General features: G+C 34.6%; 1 protein-coding gene across 1 annotated transcript; it reads right to left on the bottom strand.

Annotated features, from left to right (window-relative positions):
• Positions 1–4,794: 4,794 nt before the first annotated feature.
• HELRODRAFT_152544 (hypothetical protein) lies at positions 4,795–5,193 on the bottom strand (the record flags this gene model as incomplete). The annotated part of the gene is made up of 1 exon (XM_009010907.1): positions 4,795–5,193. A coding segment is annotated over one exon (399 nt), but the record flags the coding sequence as incomplete, so codon positions are not given.
• Between the last annotated feature and the right edge of the window lie 13,277 nt (positions 5,194–18,470).

The raw sequence follows: 18,470 nt of genomic DNA, 5'->3' as shown, positions 1-18,470 counted from the left end.
GTCGAATTCTTAAAAGGAGAGCTTCATAAACATTGCATCTCGTGGGCGCTGCCAAAATAAAAGAGTTAAAAATCTAATTCGATGGTCTATTTCCCATGTACCCACCAGATATATGAATTAAACGTTGCGTTTTAGATCGTCTCTTCGTTCTAACTTTTAACTCCTGTAAAACATTCTTATGCTAAATATCTACGTTTGCTTTTATTTTTTGGCCCTTTTCTCTGGAACTCTCTACCTCCTTCTCCATCATTTATGTTCAGAGTGAACCTCAAGAACCATTTGTTTGTGAAATTTATTGAGGAGAGCTGTTGAAAATCGCAAAAATGGTTTTTGAGTAATGGACATTTTGATTGAAATAAATTTTAGCAGTTCAAGAGGCTTTTTAATGTTTTCAAGATGCTACTTTTAAAAAAATTAAATATACATAATCAACTTATTTAAGTTATAATCAAATTCTTTATCTTTCAAAAAAAAGTTTCTTCCTCAATGAATGACAGCAAAACCATTTCATTTACTTCACATGAATGAACGGAACGCTTATTTGCACTGGGCTTCCCGTTGTGAGCAATTTTTTAATAAGTCAGAAAAAGGACCGTTTTATGTATAAAATCGACAAAAAAAGGTTGTCAGCGACACTATCACAAATCTTGGCCTCCCGTCAAAATTTAAACATTTTCATAACTTTGGCTCTCCACGTCAAAGTTATCTAGATCAGCCATTGCTTATTTGCAATGGTAAAACGCATTTGTTTGAAGCGTGTTTATTTTGGACTGATTCTGACTAGTAGCAAAAACATTTCTTTTTAATTTGTCATTTTTAGCATCTCACAAATGTTTTCGCTTGTTCTATCGCATTTTCAACCAGCTTATTTCTTCCCGTACAGCAAAACATTAATGGCCGATCAACGGTAGTTCCAGAGGACATTTAAATTGGCTTGTGTTAACGGACCAATAACAGACCGATCTCAGGTCCGTTAACAAGTTGTTAAAGGATTAAAAGGTAAAGTTAACGGCTTGAGTTTACCGTTCGTTAACGTTGCTAACGAGGCATGTTGATGGCCTAACGAACTGTTACCTTAAATAAATGTGTATGCTAAGCGTTTTTTTTATATTTTTATTCAAATGGAGAAAACGTAACAAGTAAAAACATGTAAAAACATATATTTGCACTTTAGATAAAGTCGGAAAACTCAAATGTAATGAGGACTTAATTTAGTTTTTCATTCATATATATAATATATACACATGTCGATAACAGAGGGAGGGAAGAGGTATGATTTAAATCCGCCACTGCCTAGCAATAAGCAAAATTGCTATAAAAGATGACAAATGCGCACCGCATGCATCTGTTCACAACTGATCATTCCGTGCTTATCACACATCGTGCTAAAGTATCGAGTTACAGCGCATAATTTGCACATTGACGGGGGAAGCTTATGCGACTTCATATTCAATTTTGCTTTCCAGGATCCAAAATAATTTTTCGTAGGACGTCCATTTCTTCTTTCAGACCAAGAACTTTATTCAATCGTTTAGAAACGGCCTGCCTGGAAAATATTAACGAAGTTACAGATTATATAAGTCGCCATACCTTGTTCACTTTGAAAATGTTATAATGGTGTAAAGAAACGAGGTGGTGCAATGGCATAACGGTCATCAACTTTCACATTGAAAGTAATGCGTGGTTTCGACGAAAATTAATTAGGATGGTCGCTTTTTTTAGCCATAGTTAAATAACGGGCCGTCGACATCAACACAATTCATTTCAAAAACTTATTAAGGAACGTAAATGAAAAAAAAGTTAATCTTAATACATGTTAAGTAAAATCAATTTTATTTAAATTTGATGGTTGATTGGAGAAAAACACTTCTGAATTGCATTCTCTGATTGTAATGGTGCACTGATCAGTGGTCACATCTGTTATGCAAATCTTGTCAAGAAGTTGTCGGGATGATTCAGGTATTCCCCAGATATTTTCTAAGCAATCAAGTCCTGGTGTTTTTCTGTTTGGTTTTGAAAATTTTTGACATAATTCACTATTATTCTGTTTCACTAAATCGTCCTTTAGTTTATTTTTAGAACCAACGGGTCTGCCTCTTTTTCTTTTAACGCTATCAAATTGTGTAGAGGAATGGTTGTTGGTATTTACAAAATTACTATCTCTTGGACTCATAAGTGAACACTTGGGCGGTCTTCCCCTTTTTTTCTTCACACTCTGCAAGTTTTCATTATTAATTTTCAAAACTTGCTCTCTGGAGAATGAACATTTAGAACTCGACAATGCCTTATCAGGAAATGAGGTTGGAGTTTGTATAAATGAATAACCAAGATCTTTTTTGGCATTTAAACTTTTTGACTGTGATTTAGTCTCCAATTCATCTAATTCAGAATCAGAATCTTCATCTGTATCATCACTGTCATCATCACTTTCTCCAGAATTCTTGTTAGTTGCTTTTCCAGAAAGTAAATTTCTCTGTCTGAATAATGATGGTTACATTTTAAACATTTTATATTTAATGATGAATGAAAATTCACCTTCTCTCAAATGCTGAGAACAAGCGGTCATCGAGAATGTGTTCTTTAGGTTCCCAAGTATTGTACCTAAATGTTTTAAAAATTTATTTTTCTTTGCAAATATTTTAACTGAAACAAGAAAATTACTTGCTACTCCATCCTTTCCACTTCACCAAATATTCTGTTTTACCCTGTTTTTGAAAAATAATTTTACAATGAAAGACTGTTAAAATCATTTAGATTTTGCTTTTTTGTGAAAATTTTGAAAACTCACAAGAGACTGTCCATAAAGAATTATATACTTTTTGACTACCCCGTAACTAACTGACAAAAATTTTTAAACTCCACCTCGTTTAAAGCATGTGGCAATTTTTTAAAATCCCCTCTCGAAATATATCATTTGGTTGTAATTGAGCAAATTATCAATATCACGAAAATTCTTGAAAACTTAAATCAACATCTAATAGCATTCAATCAATCAATCAATCTTCGTTTTGCGTCCAGAGACCTAGTTTCCCGAGGTAGGACGTTGTTTTCTTTGCTATCAACTTTTTGCGCCAAATTAGACGATAATGACTAATCCATTCATTTAAATTTAGAGTTTTCATGTCTTGCTCGATTGTTTGTGACAAGGACTTCTTTGGACGGCCTTTGGGACGTGTGCCATGAACTTCAACATCTGCAAAAGAAGTTATGGCACTGTATCCACTTCGTTTGACATGACCAAACCACCCCAGACGGTGTTGCCGGCATTCGTCCTTTATATCATCTAAACCAGCACGACGCAGGATTTCGGTAGATTTGATGTGGTCCTTCAGACTAATTCGTTGCATCCATCGGAGCATTTTCATGTCGGTTCGTTGAAGTTGTTGTTCCAGTTTGGTTGTCATTGGCCATGTTTCTGGACCATATAACAACACCGGACGTATCACAGATTTATAAAGTCTTGATCGTAGTGGTAGTGGGATGTCACGCCGCATCAATATAGAGGCAAGGAGATGCCATTTATTCCAGGCTGCACGTATGCGTGCTCGAACGGCAGCTTCAGCTGTTCCAGTACAATCCAGAACATCCCCTAGATATTGAAATGATGAGACTTTTTCTATTTTAATGGCTTCAAAAACAGTGCTATTTTGAATTTGTTGTTGTGGATTGATGCAAGCAGGACAAACAGAATTGGACACTTTAGATAAAGTACCAATTATTTTTGAACAACGTTTGTAACACCACTGATTACACTGCTGACACTTGATTGAATTGTTACCTACACCAGCTTTACAAACTGAACAGGGCCATCGTCCAGTAGCTGTGGATTGGATGGGTTCACCAGTGTTCATTGCTTTGGTTTTGCTGATGTTGACTTGAATCCATGATCAGTGAGTCTGGTGTTCCAATCTTCAAACATCTGTGCTGCATTCTGCTCAGACGTGGCTGTTAAAACGATATCATCAGCATATACTAGATTCCAAATGTCACCAGTGCGTATCAGTTTTGTGATTTCTTCCATCACAGTTATAAATAACAGTGGATAGAGAATCAAGCCTTGGTGAACTCCTACGCCGATGTCAAATGCATCTGTGTTTCCAACCGTTGTGCTGACAAGAGTCTTAGTATTCGTATACATTTCCATCACAAGTCGAACAAGATATTCTGGAATGAGTTGTCGACGTAGACTCCACCTGATTGGTTCACAGGGAACTCGATCAAATGCTTTTTCAAGGTATACAAAAATGTGTGATAGTTGTTAATGCTTTGCGAGGTACTTCTCTTGCAGTTGTCATGCTGACGTTTTGTACCAGTTTTCCCACAAACTGTAGTTGCAGCTTTCATTAAAACAGTTTTGTATGTACTCCAATCTGTACTGGCTTGCGATTGGTGGTCTAACTGTGTGGCGACAATCTGTTGAAATTTTTCTCGATGAATATTGCTTTTCAGCTTCCACGTTTTGATTCTCCGAGGAATTTGTTTAGACTTATGTTTTGACAGTTCGACAACCAGGTCTGCCACAAGGAGTCTATGTTGGGCAACACATGATTCGCCAGGTATAACTTTGACGTTTTTGAACAGCCTTCGGTGTGGTTGCTTGACAGTGAAGAAATCAATTTGCGTGGCTGATGGTCCACTTTTGTATGTTATGAGATGTTCCACCCTCTTTCTAAAATATGTGTTCAGTAAACAAAACCCATGACTTTCAGCAAACTCAAGAATGCGGTTGCCATCTTCATTCCGTTTTCCATAGCCAAAACCGCCATGTACGTTGTCAAAACCATCTGTTTTCTCTCCAACGTGGCCATTGAGATCGCCTCCAATCAGGATTGTTTCAGATTTTGGTATTGTTGAGATGGTGTCAGAGAATGCTGTCCAGAAGTCATTTTTCATCTCTTCTGATTCGCCTGTCTGTGGTGCGTATGCAGAAAAAATAATCATTGTTTGTTTTTCTATGCGAAGCTTGATCCACATGAGACGTGAATTAATCCTTTTAATATCCAGTACTTCTTGGGCTAGCAGTTCTCTGACAAAAATTCCAACACCATTTTTGGCCGTCTTTTGACCATTCCAGAATAGTTTATATTTTTCTTTGTCTGAGTTGACATGACAGACACCATTCGATTTCCATCGGGTTTCCTGAAGGCAGCAGATGTCAATCCTTCTACGCTCGAGCATTTCTGCGATTTCCATGCTGCTGCCAGTCAGTGATCCACATCATTAAGATCCATATCATCTAATAGCATTGAATCTAAATAAATACGTATAAAATGAAAAATGATTTTTCTCAAAACATTTTATCAACTTAAAATCTACTTCATCTGATTCCTGATTTTTCAAACTTTTAAACTTGACTAGATAGACTTCACCCTATTACATTGCACTTCCTCTACTTTCTTGTCCAATCATTGTTTCAAGAGATAAAAAAAAAATAATCTCTACATACTGTCATTTAGCATATAAGATATACATTAATGAAAAGTGCCTAATATAAAATGCTTGTGAAAAAAAGATTAATGCAGGAAATTATTTGTAAAAAAAATCTTCAACCTTTTTATATCTTTTTTTGATTAATCTTTGAGCAGCAAAAACATGCTCTTCAGCATTTGGTAATTCCATTTAGAAACAATGGCCTGAAAAATAATCACATTCACACACATAATTTTAATTGCATTAAAGATTTGTTGGAAAACTGAAATTAAAAAAATTACATGAAAAAACAGAAGATTATACCTGCAGTTCGCAGCTCTAAATGAACAACAAAGGAAAAGTTCAGTACGTATATATATATATATATATTTGATTAAGACTGTCAGAATTGCAATTATTGATGAAATTCACAGCATGTTCTGCGTTAGTTAACTTCCAATTTAACTTTTCGATTTTTCTACCGGTTGATCGTAAATCATTTTCAAGTTTTTTCAGTCAAAACCAAAATTTCGGTTTATTTTATGCATGATTGAACTGAAAAGCTTTCTCTGTATTCCTATACCATCTTCAGGTCAGACTAAACACAATATCTCTTAATTTAATGTTAATCAAAACAAATTCTTCAAATATAATTGATATATTATTAATAACATGTACTTGTACAAAAATTGTGTCAAAATAATCCAGTACATTACGACAATGTCACAAAAAATATAATGGTTGACTTGAGATGGACATGACATAATAAATTATGTTTCTGTGAAAAGTCAGCCAAATACCTCGTCGCACGTTAACAAACATCCCAAGCCAGCCACTATATATGTTTTGTGATATTGTTCCATTATTTTAAAACAAATTTTGTTTAAATACCTATTATTAATAAATATATATTAAACATTTTATAACAAATTATTTTGATTATGTTAAGAAACATATTTTTTCAAGTATTTATTCACTTTTAAGATTAGTCAGACAATCTAAACTAAATTATGTGATGTTGTCACGATGTTTTGCATTATTTCAAAATAAATTTGAATATATTTTTGGCAATATTACCACGTTTTGCTGATTATTCACTACATCTTACAACATAATAATCTGTGTTTTTATCACTGCATTACGTACGATGTATTCATATACATAATATTCAGCATTCAAGTCAGCCAATTAGTCTGACCCTACCCTCTATCTATACAGTCTATAAAACTCTGTCTATATAAAGTACAATAAGAAAAATACAGACATGTACAATGTACATATGCAGAAGTCACTAGCTAACTATAATAAGAATTAGTATTAGTGCAACAAGTAGAAAACAAAACACAGATTACCACTGGAAAGTGAAAGTTAATTTTAATAATAAATAAATAAATTTAAATTTCAAATAAAATTAAATAAATAGACAAAACAAAGTTGCATTTGGATTTGTTTGATTGAAATAAATTAATAAAATAAACAAAAACATACAGAGACAATTTTGCTTAAAATTCCAACAATTGAACTATCCTGAAAATTGACAGCACCGGGTGGAGAGGCTGATTAAACAACCCACCAAACAATCCAACCAGACAACCCAACAAAGCAATTTAAGCAAGCAATCCGACAGACACTAAGCAGAATCAAACTTACAAAGAAAAAAAAAACAATTGACCCGCCACAGCGAATTCACTTTTAGTAATAGGATATCACAACTGAACAACTGCCGAGCAAAGAAATTTATTTTTTTTTATTCAAATGTGAAAAGAAACGGAAAATTGAATCTTTAGGGTTATACATATATACAAAATAAATACATATATATGTTATATTCTATATAAATGTGGTTATTTTAAACATTTCATAAATAACTTTTAAATCATTTATATATATATAATTTTTAATAATTATTATAATTATTAAGGACGATTCATATAATAAGAATAAATATAACGGCCTTCGCTCATTTTTGACGGTCAAACAAGGAGCTTACTTTCGGAGGGAAATTGGAGGGTGATTTTTTATCGCCCAAGTCAAAAGTTACGATCGTATATTTACTAATTTCGGAATATTGCTTTTATTTAAAATTTCAAAATGTTTTAAAAGGTGATACTAGATGCTGTTTTAGGATAGATATTGCTGTATGACGGTTAAGTATCTTTTTGCATTTTAAATAAAAAAAATTTTTTGTGAACCACCAACAACACTTAATAACTCATTAAAAAAATTAACAGTAACATCACTAAACGACGACTAATTAGTAATTAAATTACTAAACTCTAATAATTAAGCTAAAACTAAACTCTACTGATTCTAATTACTAATTGAAATAAATAACAGATAACACTAACGAACATTAACAGATTAGACTACTAGAAACTACCAACCACTACACTACTACATACTACTACTACACTAACGACTAACAGCACTCGTTCCTAACATCCTAAATTCTATTGCTTGATTGGTTTTAAAATTTTTATTTACAACGCTTAGGTCTGGGAATAAAAAATATACTAACTAAATTAAATAAATAATTGTAATTTGTTCAATTCAAGCTTCAAACTCCCCAAGCTAACTTGCAATTTAATTAAAATTTATTAATTATAAGTGATTCAAACTAAATTATTTTTCATTTAATGTTTTACAAAATATTCCTCATTCTTAAATTGTAGTACATGTTGTTATTAAATTTATTATAATATAATATAAATTAATATAAAGATAATGTGTGATTCCAGTGATTCATCAATCCATGACTTGTTAGATCATGATCATTCAGTTTTAAAGAATCCCCATCATTATAACCAATGAAGTTTGTAAAAATTGTACTTTTAATTTATTATATTTTATGCACTTAGAATGTTGTGTTATTAATTATTATCATTAATTCATTAAATGCTGTGCATACTTATGGCAAGTAAATAAAATAATTAAGCATAGAAATAGCCACAATCAAATTAATTTATATAGGCATGATTATAATTTGGATAATAATAATTAAAAATATCGGTATCATTGAAAATGGATAAAGTCATAAATAAAAAAATAAATCATAAATTGCTAAAAATAATAGTTCCAGTAAGATTTTGCCTTACACCTACATCTTTTTTTCATTCTTATATTATAATAAATGTTTGTTATCAAATATATCAAGGATTGATTTCTCAATCCATGACTAGATTGAATGTCATGATCCTACAGTACCAGAGGATCCCCATCACCATTAGTCAATAAGGTTTTTAGAAATCACCCCAGGCATACCATCAATGTTTTGTAGCCACTTTTTAATGTAGTGTTAATAAAATGACATTGAGAATAGTTATTTAAAACAATCTTATTAAAATTATTGAACAGGTATGACAAGATCACTTTCTTAATGTCCTAGTGTGAGGAAGATGTAAGCCATTTGTCGAAAGATAATCATATGCCTTATGCCCATACAAATGCAGTGTCAACGCAAATGATTTTTGATCAGAGTCATATGTTCTAATTTTTTTAAACTTTTCCAGAAATTTTTCTGTTAATTTATTTGTTACATTAAATACTTGATGTGTATTTCATATAAAAACTTGATTATGCCAATTTAGTTAACTTGTTAAGCATTAATATAAAATTGACTCTACTTGTAATGGTGATTGGTATGATGATGATGATCTCAATCCTAAGCAGGGTTTATTATTCACAATGTCATTATGCCCTTTCTAAGTTTTAATAAAATACATGGAATATTGTTGAATGCATTTTATATTTTTTGTATAGATAAGAATGTTGCCATGTACAATGATGATGTGAATTGCTTCCTTGTGTAACTGATGACATATAAATATAACTAACTTGAAAACATGGGAATGCTTTCTTCAGCATTACCTTCCTTTCTCCATCATAACCCTTATAATCTTTATTACAGAAATGGTCACTGCATATTCTTGCATTTTTTGATGGAAGCCATTTGAAATCATTTATTTCCTGTCTGATGCACTTAATCCAATCGTTTTGCATTCTTACATTTTGAGGAAATCTGAAATTTTATAAACTGTTACAGAAACTTGTGCATTTCTTAAGTATTGCTTTTAATAATAAAATGGTAATCCATGATAGTGTTATATATAATACTAGCTGTCGTAACCGATTTACAATGCGATGGGTTCAAATCCTCGATTGAATAAAATATTCCAAACAGTTATTAAACTTTATTTACAGAAGAAATCAACTATTATTAGTTATTAAACTTTATTTACAGAAGAAATCAACTAATCGTTTATTTCCAGTAAATTCGCACTAACGCAACAATTAACTTTTAAATCTTTCAAAATCTATCGCTATGACAACGTCAACAAACAAATCAAATATCGCTTTAAATAATTCACCGAATCGCTATTCACAAAATCACGAATTTCATTCATCACGAATATCTTGCGACGTGCGCTTTTATACTCTTCGCAAGCGTCGCTTCTAGATTCTTCTCGATGGTCCGATTCTAGCATACTCTAGAATGCTCCAGTCACTAGAACATTCTAGAATACGCTAGAATCTAGTGCGTTCGGTAGCACGGTTATAACATTACCCCCTTCTTAGTTCTGTTCGTCCCGAACATCTTTCGTTCCGGTGTCCGCATGGTACGGAGCCAGTCTATCCAAATGAACGATCTTCATTCTTGCTCTCGGCTTCCGATATTCCTGAATACGGTAGACGACGTCATTCAAGCGGGTGATGACTTGATAAGGTCCTCCCCACCCTCGCTGGAGCTTTGGAGAACGTCCTTTCTTCCGCTGTGGGTTGTACAACCAAACTAACCCGTCGACAGCAAAACCGCCACTGCTTCCTTTCAAGTCGTATCTGGTTTTGGCCGCCTCCGTGTTTTTCATAATTTTAAGGCGTACGTAACGGCGGATATGGTTTAATCGCTGTCGAAGATTATCCACGTATTCTGTTAATGGTTGGTGTGGTTCAGGTGGTACGCCATATTTCACATCAGCTGGAGTTCTTAAGGTAGTCCCAAACAGAACTCTTGATGGCGTTTCTCCAGTAGTTGTGTGGATAGCACTCCGGTATGCCATAAGAAACAATGGTATATGACGATCCCAATCCCGTTGATTTTCGTCGACTACTTTAGCCAGATGTTCAATCAGGGTTTGGTTGAATCGTTCCACCATAGACTGTGGGTGAAGAGGTGTCGTTCGAGTTTTGTTTATACCCAGCAGCTTGCACATTTCACCAAACAGTTGTGACTCAAAATTTCGACCTTGATCTGAGTGGAGTTCCAATGGGACACCATATCGACTAATCCAATTGAGTACAATTTCCTCAGCGACGGTACATGCTTCTTGGTTGGGTATTGGAAACACCTCAGGCCATTTGCTGAAATAGTCCGCTACAACCAGAATGTAACGGTTTCCATAATCTGATACCGGAAAGGGTCCAGCAATATCTATAGCAATCCGTTCAAAGGGAACACCAACATTGTAGATTTGCATTGCTCCTTTTAGCCTTCTTTTAGGTCCTTTGACTGAAGCGCATGTGTTACATTTTCGACACCAGCTCTCTACATCTTCTCTAACGTGAAGCCAGTAGAATCCTTCTCGTATTTTGTCAAGGGTCTTGTTCACTCCTAAATGTCCCCCAGAAGGGCCGCCATGCATTTCATCAAGGATTTCGGTCGTTCTACTTCTTGGTTTTACAACTTGCATGCGGTGTTTTGATCCATCAGCTGATTCCCATTTTCGTTTCAGCAAATCCCTTTCCAAATACAAAGAGTCCCACTGAGCCCAATAAGCCTTTAACACGGCACTATATTCTGAGATGCTTTGCCAGTCCGGTCGCTTGCCCTCCTTCTTCCATGTGATCAGATGTTGTAGGTCCTCATCCGCAAACTGTGCATCAGCAAGATCTGTCGGTGTCCAACCGTCATCCGCTGATATTGTTGTTGCTCTTATGTCTTCCGATTGTATCTTCTCCTCGTGACGACAGCAGTATTTGCATCCTGGTAAACATGGTCGACGTGAGAGAGCATCAGCATTACTATGAGTTGTTCCTTTGCGGTGCACGATCTCGAAGTCGTACATTTGTAAACGCTCCAACCATCGGGCCATCTGTCCTTCAAGATCCTTGAAGTTGAGGAGCCATCTTAACGCTGCATGATCAGTTCGGAGAAGAAATTTCTGTCCATAAAGGTACTTGTGGAAGTGTTTTGTTGCATTGACTATTGCTAGTAACTCCTTCCTGGTCACACAATAGTTTCGTTCGGGTTTTGTGAATCTTCTGCTATAATACGCTAGCACCTTTTCTTCTCCGTCTATATGCTGTGACAAAACGGCTCCGATTCCGTTGTTACTTGCATCAGTATCTAACACGAACGTCTTGCCACAAACTGGATATGCTAGCAAAGGAGCATCACATAGTTCAACTTTTAACTTTTCAAATGCTGAGTCGCATAGGGTATTCCAGTTGAAAACTCGGTCCTTCTCGGTAAGTTGGTGGAGAGGGGACTTGATGACGGTTCGATGACGCCTTGATTCTGCATTGTCGTTATCATTTCGTTTACTTCTGTTTGTTTTGCTAGAGGAAGACGTCGTGGTACTTGTCGGATCGGTTTCGAATCCTGAGTATCAATTCGGTGAGTTACCAGAGCTGTTTTACCTTGGTCATTGTCACCGGTTGAAAACACGTCTGCAAAATCAGCAATCAACGCTTCGGCTTTTAGAGGGTCTTCTTGATACAAATTAAGTTCATCCAGTAGATTTTTGGTAAGTTCTTTGAGTCTATCTTTGTCAGTTGGTAGAACCTTTTCCTGTTGCTCCACATCTAATGATTTCACCAAATTTATTGATTGGCATTTACCTATTTCCTCGCCTTTTTTAATTTTAATAGTGTGTTTAGCGGTATTCATTATTCTGACAGGATTAAGACCATTTTTGTTCGCTTCTACCAGGCATTTTCCAATGACCGCGTTCTGTACATTTGTCGTTGAGGTTGGCTCCATCAAATAGAACTGGTGGCCCCCAGGATCGCAATTCAACTTGCCCCATACGATGTTTTCAGATGATTGCGGTAGTTCTAAGTCACAATCGACTGTCACTCGAATACATTTTTCGTCGTTATCCCCCATTATCACTTCTTTATTTCTCCATCTAAGAATGCGTTTTTCTAAGTCAATTTTGAACCCATATTTTGTCAGAAAGTCGACACCTATTATGCATTCGTCGATGATATCCGCGACTAAGAATGAACCTTCGAATAACAAGTCGCCTAGCTGAACAGTACGGAGAATCTTTCCATAGACTGGTGCTGTTCCTCCGGTAGTTGTTCGAAGGATGTATTTGTTAGAAGTCTCTTTCTTCAGATTGTGCCTTTCAGCATTCTGCCTCGCTTGAAGCAGTCTGTCTGATCTCATTTATTTTATTTTAAAAAATTTTTTATTTTTATTTATTTTATTATATTGAATTATATAGAGTTATATAGTGTTATATAGAGTTATATAGAGCATAAATCCTATATAGATACCTTTCTTTGCTCTTCTTTTCTTTTTTCTTTGCCGACCGGTCGGTTTCTTTGCGGTTATTTTCATTTAAATTGAATAAATAAGATTTTTCCATTCATTTAGGTTTTTCAGGTTTATTTATCCAGGTTGAAGCTTCCAGAGGAGTTCATCGTGGACGATCAGAATGGTTGTGATGTCACGCTACGTTCGTTCATTCGGTGGCAAAGAATGCACGCCCTGCTGGGGTACGTTTTACGGTTTCTTTGCGGTTCTTTTTTTGCCAGTTGGCTGGCTTTTCCGGCGGAATTCACCGCGGCTCGTTTTTCTATTTTCATTTAAATTAGTCAAATAAATAAGATTTTTCCATTTCATCCATTTTATTCAGGTTGAAGCTTCCAAAGGAATTCATCGTGGAAGATGTCAGGCTACGTTCGTTCATTCAGTGGCAAAGAAGATACGCCTGGCTGGGATACGTTTTATTCTTTTTTCTCTGTTTTTCTCTGTAATTTAACATTAAGTAAGAATGCTCACACGCACACGCACATACACACAATTACATTAAGTAGCTATATAGGTAGGTTAGATAGGCATAATTTTAATTGTAGGTAGGATAGATAGGAAGTATCCAACACTAATGTAGTTGAATAGGTAGGCAGCGTAAGTTTATCTCTTCTATTTTGCTCGCACCCACATTACACGCATCAGCGTATTATACACACACACACAAATACATACATAAACACATATTAGTATTTGAGCGTTATTTTATTTTCATTACACATTCTAATTTATTATTACTAAGGTTGAGAGTAATTTAATTTCATAGGTAGTTAAAAGCAATAATTTAATTCTAGGAACAATCTTGTAATTTAAATTAAATAAACGCTGTAAGTGTATCGAGAGGTAAGTTAGTTATTAAATTTTACATTATTATTATTATTAGGTTAGAGCCCAAGGCATTACGTAGGTGGTGGGGTGGGTGCCGAAAGGCCAATGATTTGGGCTCTTGAGTTTTGTAATTTTAGGTAAGCTAGGGCCATAATGTAATGAATAGGTAAGTTAAGGCTACGTTGTAACACACACTCATTAATAGATTTAGGGTTTAAATTTTATATTACTAAGTTGGAGCCCAAGGCATTACATAGGTGGTGGGGTGGGTGCCGATTGGCAAATGAATTGGGCTCTTGAGTTTTTTTGTAATTTTAGGTAAGCTAGGGCTTAATTGTAATGAATAGGTAAGTTGAGGGCACGATAGCCGATAGACTCTAAATTTCGAAGTCTCTTGTCAGAGGTAAGCCTTGGTGGCCAGTGGTGTACTGGCAATGGTTTACTATCCGGACGGCAATGGTTTACTATCTGCACGGTAATGATTTACCATGCGGCACGGCCATAGTATACTACCCGCACGGCTTTCGGACTGCAAATGGTTTACTATCCGCAATAGTCAACTATCCGCACGGCAATGGTTTTCTATCCGGTGCCCTTGCTGTCGGTGAATCTCTGTGCAAGGAGGAAGATTGAAGGGGGACTTGCGACTATCGTACCATTAACAATTTAATATAGATTAGTTAAGGTAATTGAATAGGTAGATAGGATTATTTTTATTAAACAATTTGAGATGCAGGCACCGCTAAGCTTTCTGATGAGAATCTACTCTTTCTCTATCTTTCTCCATCAACACGGGCTGTGTTTCAACAACAATCTCGAGGAGGACTGGCACCAGTTTTGGAGGACAACGTAGGAACCGGACCGCATTCAACATTCTGCCTTTGTCGAATGGACGACGGTAAGTTTTTTTTACATTTTACTTACTTTATTATTTTAAAATTTTATTTATTTGACATTATTTTCATTTTATAATTTAATTTTTTTTGCTTCTAAGATTCTAACATTCATTTACTACTACGCAAATAAAAAAATTTTGTTTACAGAATGATGAGAGGTGGGCAGTGGTGGGAATCAGCACGTTTTAGATGGTGGTCTCATGATGATTTACATATGATGATGGTGGTGTAGGAAGAATCAGCTCGTTGGCTGTTCGACTGACACTCTGAAGTTCGGATAGTATTTTGTGTGCCGACCAGATGGTGGTGGTCGGTGCAATGGAAAGTATAGTAACGACGATTTTTGAAGTAAGGATAGTTTCGTTTTTTATTTTTCTCATTCGTTCATTTTATTACTCAACCTTTTAAATTTTTCTTCTATTAATTGATTCGTTAATTCATTCTATTCATTAATTGAATCATTTATTTATTAATTAATTCATTCATTCACTCATTCATTCAACCAATTATTCAATCATTCAGTTAATCATTTATTCGATCGTTCCTTTGTTCCTTGATTTACTAATACGCTATTAAAAAAATGTCTACAGAATGATGAGAGGTGGACTGTGGTGGGCATCAGCACGTTTTAGATGGAGGTCTCATGATGATCGTTCCGATTACATTTCGAAGATAACAACAACGACGGTTTTTGAAGTATGATTTAGTTTCTTTTTTTTATTTTTCTCATTCATTCATTCATTTTATCACTATCTTTCAAATTATTCCTCAGTTAATTTATTCATTGATTCATTCTATTCATTCATTAAATCATTGGTTGATTAATTAATTAGTTAATTTATTCATTCAACCAATCGTTCAATCATTCAGTTAATCATTTATTCGTTCGTTCCTTTGTTTCTTGATTTACTACTTCGCTAATTAATAAAAACTTGTCTACAGAATGATGAGAGGTGGGCTGTGGTGGGCGTCAGCACGTTTCAGATGGTGGTTTCATGATGATCGTTCCGATGACAAATCGAAGATAATGTTAAAGGTAAATTTGTTTTTGTCTCATTGTACCTTTGAAAGTACTCGAATTTGAACAAAGATTGAGTGTTATCTCAAAAAGATAAGTTGCCTATTTTTCCCAATTGCTTGTTTTTTATTTTAGTGAATTAATTTTTTTTCAATTTATTTTTCAGTATCCGGTCAAATACATTCCATCGATACGTGTCAGATGATGGTCGGTGCAATGGAGATTTGTCGGTAGTGAGTGAAGTTTCTGGAGAGTGCGCGCCCGCACATTTACATACACACACATCAATACAACACATACATACACAACATCCATTCATTCGGTGTCGTTGTTGCTATGTTTCTCTTCAACTTTATATTTTCTTTACCGTGAACCGGGCTTTAATTTAATTCATAGGTAAGTTAGGGACTAAGATGAGTTAAACAATTGTAGGTAGGCTAGGGTTTAACATTAGTTAAAGAGCTTCAAGTAAAATAAAAACGCTAAAATATGTTAAATAAAATACTTGAAACATCTAAAACGAGAAATACAAATTTGTAGGTAAGTGAGTTGAGTCAATGTTTATAAGTAAGCTAGGGCCCTGAGTAATTTTATTATAGGTAGGTGACTGACTATTATTCTTGCGACTTCTTACTAGTTTTGTGTGATGTGTTTGTTTTCGCTTCACAACACCACACCAACAAAACAAACTACATTTCATTCTCGTCGTCGCCTTAAATTGTACCTTTATGAACAATCTTTTTAATAATGTCTATTTATTTATTCATTAAATGTTGACTGGTTTCTAGTTTTTTTAAATTGGTTATATAATTTTTGGATATTCTTGATTTACTTTGTATATATGCATGTATAAATTATTTCTGTTTAGTATGTTGATTTAGTCATTATATGTTGTGAACTGTTCATACTAAATGTTCATGTTACGTGGTTTATTATCCTTCGAGAACTTCTAAGGAGTGTGTATGATAATAATAATAATGGATAATAATTATTTTTATCGGTCGATATTTTGTTATATTTGTTTATTTAAAATACGAATTTAAAAAAAAATTGACATTTTAAAATGTTAATTAACCGTCACTTTTCATTTTTGAATGAATTCAAATAAAAGCAACTACTGTGTTTTTCTTTCTTTACTAAAATCTCGAAACTGTAGATCTGTACGGTTAACTGTTTGTTCGAGTTTGAACAGGCCTTGCAAATTTTTTTTATTTATTTTTGTTTTTATTTTTGTTTATTTGGTTCATTCAATTTAGTTGATTGATTGATCGGTTGATTGATCGGTTGGTTGATTGATTGACTGACAGACTGACTGACTGGCTGGCTGGCTGGCTGACCGACCGACCGACTGACTGATTGTTTGATTGATTTATCTCATAGTATTGTATACATGAGAAAAAATCCGATTAAGCCAATCTACGGCTTCAGTAAGCCACTGTTTTTCACCTGACAAAAGCAATTTCTATATTTATACTGACAAAAATAATTGTGATATGAATATATTGATTTATTTAATGCATTATATGTACAAAAAAGTGCTATTGTAAGAGTTCTATGAAACCCTGTAAGCCAACGTATGATTTCAGCAGCCAGTTTCTTATGAGCACCAGCAGAGTTTAAAATATTCATTGAATATAATGAAGATAGTTGTTCAAATAACAATTTTGATTTATTTAGGCCGTTCATTTCATAAGCAAACCAATTTTTAACATGATCGAATAGTGTAAAAAAAAGGGTGACTATAGTTCAATCCTACTAAGCCAACCTTCGGCTTCAGTAAGCCACCGGATTTCACCGGACCAAAAGCAATTTTTATATTCAAATTAACAAAAATAATTTAATAATACATAATTCTATTTATCATTATTAAAATTAAATAGAATTACTACAATGTTTTAAGCATATTAAATCAAGTAAATATTTCATATAGCTTGCTCGTTAAAATCCATGCAATTTCGTAAGCCAACAATCCAAGCACGACAAATAGCCCGACCGATAGATCGAATTGATCGATTAGTCCTATTATTCTAGTTATGTGGTTTGGAGCAAGAGGAGACATTACTGAAAATAATTAAAAGTTGAAAAAATTGAGGTTCTTTGCATATCCCTGCTTCAACCCATAAGAAGGTTCTGTATGCTGGTAAATAGGCCTCCCCTTGGGACGATATATATAGTGCCCATAAATGTTTTCACAGGCGCTCTCAAAAAATAATACTTAATTATATACGTAGCAAACAAAATAAGTACAAAATCAAATTCAATGCAACTTCAACGAAAATAAAAGTGTCTTAAAATCTTTTTTAAATGATTGAAGATGAAGCCCAGGTTTTCTTAGCGATGCAGGGAGACTGTTCCACACAGTGGGACTGGCAATTGCAATATCACGTGATCCAATCTGTAGCCTTGCCACTGGCACCCCTAAGAGATTCGTATCATCTGACCGAAGGCAGAAACTAAGATACCGTTCCTTTTTTGGTAAATTTATTGGTAATGTAATCTGGTGACATTCCGGTTAAAGCCTTCAATCAATCAATCAATCAATCAATTAGCTTATAAAGCGCTATTTCCGCGATGTTCAACAGCGCTCCTCAATGAATTTTGAAAACAGATGGGTCTTGAGATCCGCTCTGAACTTCGCAAGTGATGGAGAAATAGTTAGAGAAGTAGGTAGAGAGTTCCAGAGAAAAGGACCAGAAAAAGCAAAAGCAGATTTGGCAAAAGAGTGTTTAACACGAGTTAAGAAAAAGCGAGAAGAAGAAGACAATCGTAACCGGGGCGTTAG

This window comes from Helobdella robusta, assembly GCF_000326865.2.
Source record: "Helobdella robusta unplaced genomic scaffold HELROscaffold_1, whole genome shotgun sequence".
NCBI lineage: Eukaryota > Metazoa > Annelida > Clitellata > Rhynchobdellida > Glossiphoniidae > Helobdella > Helobdella robusta.
Note: the sequence above shows the minus strand (reverse complement) of the source record. Positions and strands in the feature narration are given on the sequence as shown.